This window comes from Durio zibethinus, chromosome 3 (genome assembly GCF_047325235.1).
Source record: "Durio zibethinus cultivar Kanyao isolate XHJ-2024 chromosome 3, ASM4732523v1, whole genome shotgun sequence".
In the NCBI taxonomy this organism is placed as follows: Eukaryota; Viridiplantae; Streptophyta; class Magnoliopsida; order Malvales; family Malvaceae; genus Durio; species Durio zibethinus.
In genome coordinates, this window is record NC_143164.1 from 36,752,008 (window position 1) to 36,761,748 (window position 9,741).

The window sequence follows — 9,741 nt, forward strand, 5'->3', positions numbered from 1 at the left end:
ACCATTTTAAGAAAAAAATTTTCTTCAAATTTTTTATTTTTTAATTTTTGGGTCGATCCACCTATGGAGAAAGATATGTCAAATGTAAGAATTTGAATATCAAATTTATAAAATATCATTTTTTAATTATATAAATTAATTAAAGAAAAAAAAGTTACATTGATCAAACTAAGTTGCAAACTTGGGAATTAAGAACTTATTATTAGTACTTAACTACAGTGTATATCTTAGTTAAATTATTAAAATTCTTAAACTTCACAAATGGATTTGATAATTGACATATTTGTTCATGAATTAGTAAAAAGGATATCATTAACTTCACATAATTGTGGTGTTTAAGAACTCAAATGCCAGTATATAAGACAACAATATGTAACAGAATGAGAAAACACAAAATGAAACAGAGATGAGAACCTGAAATTTCACTCAAGAACTAACAATATGTAATTAAACAAAATAGGACACATCAACCAAAACCTTTATTGGATTTTCACTATCATAAAATCCAGCCCACCACAGCCCTCTCCCACCCCTTGTTTTCCCACCATGCATGATAAAATTCAATACTTAAAAAAAAAAAAATGGCAACAAGTCTCCTTGACATATGGAAACTATTGCCTGTCTGACTTTTATACATCCCCAGGATATACATGAAACACTTTTTTTGACATGATAATGAGCTGCAGACATTTTAAATTCTTCAGCCATGGCATCTGTGGCTTTTATTGTCCCCCGTGAAATTCTGTCTCTAAATTACATGATGCAACAGGCGGCCTGTTGATCCTCATAGTCATATCCATATGGTGGCATCTCGTGCACATCATAAAGTTGATTATATGGCGTCCAGACATACAGCGGCTTGCCATACGGCCAGACATACTGCGGCGTCGCCGGTGGCTCTTCCACCACTTTCTCTTCCTTGTTTTCACCACCTGCGGCACTCACGCTCACCAGCTCCTCATGCCCCACACTCTCTCTTAGCCGATCTATTAGCTGACCTGGATCCACCCCATCCCCTGTTACCTCTATCGGGCTGTTGTCATCGCCTTTAAACGAAGCAGACTCCACCCCTACACACAAAAACTCAACAATCAGCATAACATTTTCCCATCAGAATTAATGAAATCAAAGTTGGTTTCAGCCGGTTTTCAGTACCTGAGAGGCCGACTGCAGTTTTCAAGGCCTTGGATTGGGACTTCTGGCCATTCAAGGTTTTCAGTACCATATTTTGCTGCAAAAAGAAAAACCCAAATTTCAATTCAACATAAAATTCTATCAAACTAGAAAATTTTCATTTCTGTAAAATATTTCATGATCCATTTCCGTACCCTCACGGTGGTGTTCGTCTGATAAAATAGACCCTTTTTTAATAAAGAGTAGCCAAAACAATGGCAATGGTGAGGGATTGACTGCTTGATTATTTTCTTTTGGCCAATGTAGTATATTTATCGAGGGTGTCGGGGCAGACTCGTAAATTTAAAATAAAATATGATTGTACAATACGAATAAAAAAAATTAACAGGATTAAAATTTTAATAAAAATTATAAAAAATTTAACAAAAACAAAAAGTGTATTTTATGGTTTTATATTAATATTTAATATTTATATAAAATATGATATAAATTAATAAATTAATAATATTTTATATGATAAAAATATAGAAATTTTTAAATCTAATTCGGATGAAGGTATTTTGCAAGTTCCGGAACCGTTGATCCTTATCATACAAATGACCCTACCAGGTTGATTTCGTTAGCTCTTTCACTTTGGTTCCATACTTTGTATTACAAGGGTACCTGAAAGGAGAAGAAATTAATGCATTTCTGTTTAAAAAGTCTGCTTTTAAATCATTTAGGCTTAAGCTTTAAGTTCACAAGTGCATATTTTAAAGTGATAAAAAATTGTTTAAATATTAAAAAAAATCTTATATTAAAATTAAATAATCATTTAAATTTTTATTATTTTATTATAATTAATTTAGTCTTCAAATAATTTATTTTCATTCAATTAAATTCTTAAATATTTATTTTCACTTAATTAAATTATTCATTAAATGAAAATTGGTTATGATGATTAATCAATTTCCATCCAATACAAGCTTAATTTTATAAAAATAAATGTTTAAAAACTTAATTGATTGTAATAAATTAATAAAAATTTAAATAAATATTAATTTTAATTCAAAAGCCTTTTTTTTTATATTTAAGCTTAAAAAAAAGAAAGGGATTTAAAGTATAAACTCTAACTCTATCTTCAAGAAAAAAAATTATTAATATAATCTTATTAGAATATTTTTATTTAATAATGTCAATTCTCTAATTAAATTAATATCATTTAATTTGTAACGGCAAACTCAGCGAAAACTTTATTATCAATGAGGAAAGAAGCATATATTAGAATTAAATGATTTTTTATTGCATTAGAATAATCATTCATGAAGTGGATTTTTATTGATTAAATATAATGTAAATATAATATATATTTTTGCATAAAGACAATTGAGATTTTAAAAATTGAAATAAATAAATTATTTAATCTTTAAAATTAAAATAAAATATATCATATTTAATAATTTAAAATTAATAATGAAAATTACACAAATAGCCGTCGACATAAAGACAATTTTACCATAGTTGATTGGTTCAGTTGACTCGAAAGTCATTGGTTTTACATTACTTTTTTATATTACATAAAACGTGAGTTTGGAAATATATTATTCACGGGCGCGGACAGGGACCCGGCAAGCCTTGTCTTGTCTTTTCTTTTCCAGCTGTTAAATAAAGCTGTCTACTTTTCATACTTTAAAAAAGGCCCATTTTTTTTTTGTCCTTTTGGGATACGGAATCTTGACTTCTTTTCTGTTTACTTTAGATGAAGTTTAAATGGCATGAATTTTTTGGGGCATTTACATTAATGAAGTGTATTTTTTTTTAACATTTTATACTTTTATTCTTTACCTTAAAGTTTTATTTTTTAATTTATCGATAATAAAAAAGTACATGACATTAATCTTATAATATTAAATACATAAAAATCAAAGGTTTCTTTTTAACATCAATCAAACCAAAGGAGTATATAATTTTTTGCAATCATTAATGTTATGTTGAAATTAAATAGGATAAGATTTGTGATAAGAATCTTAATTTTTTTTATAAAAATAATTTTTTAAGTTACAATTATAGTATTATATCTATAAAATCAATTATTATATTATAATCAAGTTATAATTATCAAATAATTAATTAATAAACTATAAAATAATTAAATAATTAGATTCACACATTATAAAATTTAAATATAATATTTCAGAATTTTAGAGTCTCCTCATTACCACTAAACTAAATATAACAAAATTAACTTATATTCAATAAATTCTGACCCGTTCCAATATAATAGAGTAATTTTTTTTAAATCAGATCAAGTTAGAGTAACGTCAAGTTTTTTTCCTTTAAATTGAAGTCAGGCTTAAGTTGATGCTCTCCCAATTTAGGTGTATATAAAATATATTTTTTATGATTTATTTAATTATATATATGTATTATATTAAAAAATTATTATTTATTATTTTAATTTAATATATTAACTTAACAAAAATATAATATTTATCTATAATTAAAATATAATTTATATTTAAAATTACATTTATAAATATTATACCATATTAAAATTATTAAATTAATTTTAAATCAAATCAATTACTATCTATAAATATTCAAATCAAATATAAAAAATAATATTTTAATATTAAACTAAAATCAAATATAAATATTAAAAGGTCAAATTAGAATTGAATTGAATAAAAAGCTGTTTCGACCCAATTCATTAGCATTCTTATACTAAACTAAGGCCTTATTGGCTTTATAGAAAAAATCTTAATTAAAATTGATTTGATTTTAATTACAAAGGCAAATACTTGCATTTGGAACTGTTGCAATTTTTTTTTTTTAATTTGATGCATCAATCACAACTTGCCCTTTTTAATTGTAGCTTTTGATCATAATTGTAATGCTAAACTAATTCGATCCAAATTTCTCATTTTATTTTATGACTTAATAATATCAAAACATAAAATTTTTTCCCTAATATATATCCACACATAAATATAATTCTATTCAAACTCAAATTATTTTTTGAATAAAAAATACATGCACTTATCATTTTTCATCTTTGTATATAGTCAAGGTTGAAATTTAAAATATTTTGAATTGGAGTTTGAAAATTTTCAAATATGTTGCTGGCAACTTTAAAGTAATTTATTGGTTACTTTAAAAAATTAATTTTTTAAAGTTATTGAGCCTCTATTTAAAGGAATTTTATTTATTTTTTGAAGTTGTTAAATATTTACTTATAGGAGCTTTATTTAATTTTTAATGTTGTTGAGTCTTTGCTTAAATGAACCTTATTTATTTTTTATTGTTGAGCTTCTATTTAGAAAAACTTTATTTATATTTTAAAGTTGTTGAGTTTCTACTTAGAAGAATTTTATTATTTTTCGAAGTTGTTAAGCTTTTGCTTAAATGAGCTTTATTTACATTTTCTAAAGTTATTGAGTCTCTATTTAAAAAATCTTTATTTATTTTTTAAAATTATTAATATTCTGCTTAGAGGAGCTTTATTTATTTTTCAAAGTTATTGAGCATATGCTTAGAAGAGCTTTATTTACTTTTTCTAAAATCATTGAGCATTTGTTTAGAAGAGCTTTATTTATTTTTTAAAGTTGTTGAGCTTCTGTTTATATAAGCTTTATTTATTTTTAAAAGTCGTAAAGCCTCTGTTTAGAGGAGTTTTTATATTATTCAAGAAGTTTGTCTATGCTTTAAAAAAAATATGTTAAGTTAATTCTTGATTGGGTTGTTTACATATTTGTATAATTTTTATTTCATAAAAAGTGTACAAAGAAGGACAACTGTAAACACCTTAATTTATTTGGGGTTCTAATTGATGTTGATAATAAAAATAAAAATGAAAATAAAAAAGTAAAAACTTAGGAAAAAATTGTACACAATTTATGTAATAAAAATTTTTAATTTATCAATTTTAATTTAATTATTTTTAATAAAAAATTTTCATAAAACTTCATCTAAAACACTTCATTTAAGTTTTTTCCCGAAAAAGCCTAACAATCCAGTTAAGTAGTTTTTGCTGCTAGTTGATTCAGGCCCTTGCTGTGTGCGAGGGCAAGGTAGCCCAACTAATTAAGAGGCAAGCTTGAGATTGGCCCGACTCATTTATTTAATTATTGTTTTATTATCAAAATAATAAGATATTATCTTATTTTTAATATTTTAATTATATTTAAAAATTAATTGTAAATATATATTATTTATTATTAGAGTAATTTAATCGAATTGAAGTCCATCTTAAAATTTCTTACATAATAATTCAATTTAAAATAGGTTTTATGAGGCACAACGTATTTTGTCTTTACGTAGAGATTGGCAAATTTATTTATCAAGATTTTTAATGATAAAAAAAATGATCAATTGGATATTTATAAAAGCCAAATCGAAAAATTTTAAGGAAAAAATTTTATCCATACTTTTATAATTAATATTGGTATTTAAAGGTTTTTAATACTAAAAATTTTTTTAAAAACATAAAATATTTATAGGCCCTTCGTCCTTTATTGAATGTTTACCATTCTTTTATAAATACCCTCGACTATGTTGACTATTCTTACCTTTTTTCATATTTTATTTATTTTCTAATAATTTTATAAATTTCTTGAAATTGCAAAATTATAATTTAAGTATTTTAATAAAAAAAGTTTAAAAACAAAATAAAAATCATTACAATAAGAATCGATGAATGAGAGGAATCCAAGTGCTAAGTGCAGCGTATGAGAATTTTTATTTTTATATTTAAAATTATCAAAATTTAAGATTTATTTAAATTTTTAATATTTTGTTAATAAATCACGTAATTATTGAATTGAGTATGATAATTTTTCTATTTTTTCTTTCGTTTTATAAATAATTTGATAATTTCAAATATAATATAATAATATAATATATAAAAAACACGAATAAGAAATATAAAAATTATATAATTTAAAATTTTAATAAAAATTATAAATAAATTTTAATAATTTATACTTTGAGTGTGTCTATTCAAAAAAATTTTGACAAAAGACCTTTCAGCTATGTAACATTGATAAAAGAATAAGAAGTTAGAACTAATAACTGAGTTGAGTAAAAAACAAATTAAAACGGAATGCTTTGATCTCAATTCTATTGAGAATTGTTTAGAATGTAAGTATATATTTCATATGAAGGGAAAGGAATTAGAGAATATTTAAGCAAAGGGAAATGACGACTGCACAAATGGTGAACAAAATCAATGAAATTGTAAGATACAGATCATATGGATTGAAACATATTACAGGAAATATGGTAAATAAAAAATTCAGTAAATATTGAAATTTGAATATAAAATTTATAGAATAAGCTGTTAACGAATTGTTTTTCTTTTTATTTGTTATGTTGTAAAACAATTATATTATAGTAAATTTTTATTAATTTTGGATGAATAAAAATTTAGTTTATCAAAAAAAAAATTTTATATTTTTAAGTTAATATAAATTATGATATTTAATTTTGATATAAAATAACATAAAATTTTAATTTATTATGTTAAACAAATACACGAATTATTATGAACGTGATTTTTTTAAAGTTTACAAGACTTTAGACCAAGTCAGTCGTCACTGCTGTACATGATGGAGACTGGCAGAGGCTATCGCTTTCTCGCGTGCATTAACTTTTGCTACGTCTTCCTCGGATATTTAAAATTGTTAGAAATAAAAAATAAATAATTAAAAGCTGGGGAGATAAAAAAAAAAATTCGTGATGACACTAAGTGAAAAACATTTAAGATACATATAACTACAGGACGTCGGAGTTTTATATTTTGGAGTGCTTTCTTGATCATCAAACTAGTAATTGATAGGAAAATATTTAAAAAATAAATATATATTACAAATAAAATTTTAATAAATCTCACATAATTTTAAATTATAATTAATTAGTTATAAAAAAAAATTATAAGGATATGCTCTCTTTAAGATTGACATTTGCCAATAGATAAAATATAAGGTAATTAGAGGTTTCTAAATTCAACCTAAAAATTTATACATTAGAACTTAAAAATACTCAATAAAAATTTAATCCAACATATTTAGTTAAAATTGATACAGAAATTTGAAGATAATAATAAATTTAAATATTTTTAAATGTATTTAATAATTAAAATTAAAACAATCAATTAAAATAAGATTTATATTTATATATTTTTTAAAATTTACAAGCCAAAGCTTGCTTTCTTAACCTACGTACGAGAGCAACTTTTATTATTCTTTTAATTCAATGATTAAGCTGTATAAAAAAGATAATATGATTTTTTTTAATAAAAATGGATTCGATTTCATACTTTTAATGTATAATTATTTTTTTTTTTCAAAAGAGAATATAAAAATTAAGAATAAAGAATGAAATCATGGCGCCGAAATTTATATTGACGTACGTTTCCTAAAAAGCAAACTCGATTTCTTAACTTGTGAAAGCAACTTTTATTATCTTTTAATCCAGTGATTAAGTTATAAAAAAAAGATAATATGATTTTTGTGAATGAAGTCTTCCATTTTTTATGAAAATGGGTTTGACTTCAAATCTTTAATACATAATTATTAAATAATTTTTAAAGCTAATATAGCACATTAATTCCATTTTGAGTGTTCATTAAAGGAAAAAAAAAGTTATATTTATCAAACTAAGTTGCAAAACTTGGGAATTAAGAACTTATTATTAGTACTTAACTCCACTGTATAGTTTAATTAAATTATTAAAATTCTTAAACTTTGCAAATGGATTTGATAATTGACATATTTGTTCATGAATTAGAAATAAGGATATCATTAACTTCAGATAATTGTGGAGTTTAAGAACTCAAATACCAGTATATAAGATAATAATATGTAACAGAATGAGAAAACACAGAATGAAACAGAGATGAGAACCTGAAATTTCACTCCAGAATTAACAATATGTAATTATTCAAAATAGGACACATCAACCAACACCTTTATTGGATTTTCACTATCACAAAACCCAGCCCACCACAGCCCTCTCCCACCCCTTGTTTTCCCACCATGCATGATAAACTATTGCCTGTCTAACTTTTATACATCCCCAGGATATAAATGAAACACTTTTTTTGACATGATAATGAGCTGCAGACAATTTAAATTCTTCAGTCATGGCATCAGTGGCTTTTATTATCCCCTGTGAAATTCTGTCTCTAAATTACATGATGCAGCAGCAGGGGTCATTTGGTGGCATATCGTGCACTTCATAAAGTTGATTATATGGCGTACAGACATACGGCGGCGGGACATACGGCTGCCAGACATACTGCGGCGTGGCCGGTGGCTCTTCCACCGCTTTCTCTTCCTTCTTTTCACCACCTGCGGCACTCACGCTCACCAGCTCTGCATGTCCCACTCTCTTTCTTAGCCGACGTGTTAGCAGAACTGGATCCACCCCATCCCCTGTTACCTCTATCTGGCTGTAGTCATCGCCTTTCAACGAAGCAGACTCCACCCCTACACACAAAAACTCAACAATCAGCGTAACATTTTCCCATCAGAATGAATGAAATCAAAGTTGGTTTCAGCTGGTTTTCAGTGCCTGAGAGGCCGACTGCAGTTACCAAGGCCTTGGATCGGGACTTCTGGCCATTCGTGGTTACCTTGACCACCATATTTTGCTGCAAAAATAAAACCAAAATTTCAATTCAACATAAAATTCCATCAAACTAGAAAACTTTCGTTTCTCTATAATATTTCATGATCCATTTCCATACCTTCATGGTGGCGTTTGTCTGATAAAATAGACCCTTTTTTAATAGAGAGTAGCTAAAACAATGGCAATGGTGAGGGATTAACTGCTTGATTGTTTTTCTTTTGGCCAATGTAGCAAAATTTGCTGGTCTATTTATAGAGGGTGTCGGGGCAGACTCGTAAATTTAAAATAAATATGATTACACGATAGGAAAAAAAAAACAGGATTAATATTTCAGTAAAAGTTATATAAAGTAAAAAAAAAAAAAAAACAAAAGGTGTGTTTTATATGTTCTATATTGATACTTAATTTTTATATAAAATATGATTAATATAGAAGCATGGAATGTGGATGATTCTAATCTTTACGTGTTTTACAAAGTCATTTGTTTAATCAAAGACAAAAACATGATGGAAATGAAAGAAATTTTGTTTGATTCATCAAATTTCTTAAATGATATGATTATGGTTGAACTTTACTCTTAAACTTTTATATTAAGAGTTGTTTTTGATTTTACAAAAAGATGGGCAGACTTGTTAATAGTACAGCCATTGTTGAACTAATTTTATTAATTTTTCATGCATGTTTTTATAAGATATTTTTAATGATATTTCACCTAAATCAAGGAATGATCCAAATTATATAAAAAAAAAATCTCGGCATTTCTTTCCTTATTTCCAAATTAAGACTTTTTTTATATAAAAAATTATATTCCCTATGTCTCATTTTCTTTGTTTATATATATATATATTTGAGATGTCTTAGTCATTTTTTTTAATATCTAAAACTCTTACTTTTTATATTTTAAAATTATTTTTATGATTTTTTCATTTTTTGATATTAAAAGTTATGAAACTTTAATTATTAATATTTTATATAATATAAATATACGAATTTTTAAAT

General features: G+C 25.0%; 2 protein-coding genes across 2 annotated transcripts; both read right to left on the reverse strand.

The window, feature by feature from the left end:
• Nucleotides 1–420: 420 nt before the first annotated feature.
• On the reverse strand, nucleotides 421–1,418 carry LOC149519817 (disease resistance protein Pik-1-like). The gene is made up of 3 exons (XM_089757980.1): nucleotides 1,329–1,418; nucleotides 1,156–1,231; nucleotides 421–1,070 (listed from the first exon to the last, which is right to left on the reverse strand). Exons 2-3 carry the CDS (start codon nucleotides 1,223–1,225, stop codon nucleotides 754–756), a joined length of 387 nt encoding a protein of 128 aa, XP_089614106.1. The 5' UTR covers nucleotides 1,226–1,231; nucleotides 1,329–1,418; the 3' UTR covers nucleotides 421–753.
• Nucleotides 1,419–7,937: 6,519 nt separating this feature from the next.
• On the reverse strand, nucleotides 7,938–8,790 carry LOC111283586 (heavy metal-associated isoprenylated plant protein 16-like). Its single transcript, XM_022872154.2, has 2 exons — nucleotides 8,686–8,790; nucleotides 7,938–8,600 (listed from the first exon to the last, which is right to left on the reverse strand). Exons 1-2 carry the CDS (start codon nucleotides 8,756–8,758, stop codon nucleotides 8,302–8,304), a joined length of 372 nt encoding a protein of 123 aa, XP_022727889.2. The 5' UTR covers nucleotides 8,759–8,790; the 3' UTR covers nucleotides 7,938–8,301.
• Nucleotides 8,791–9,741: the final 951 nt, after the last annotated feature.

What these genes read in the sequence shown, in the direction of transcription:
- LOC149519817 (XM_089757980.1), bottom strand. Translation starts at nt 1,225, where the DNA reads ATGGTACTGAAAACCTTGAATGGCCAGAAGTCCCAATCCAAGGCCTTG. An exon ending in AACTGCAGTCGGCCTCTCAG is followed by an intron (nt 1,071 to 1,155) that starts GTACTGAAAACC and finishes TTTTGTGTGTAG; the next exon opens with GGGTGGAGTCTGCTTCGTTT.
- LOC111283586 (XM_022872154.2), bottom strand. Translation starts at nt 8,758, where the DNA reads ATGGTGGTCAAGGTAACCACGAATGGCCAGAAGTCCCGATCCAAGGCC. An exon ending in AACTGCAGTCGGCCTCTCAG is followed by an intron (nt 8,601 to 8,685) that starts GCACTGAAAACC and finishes TTTTGTGTGTAG; the next exon opens with GGGTGGAGTCTGCTTCGTTG.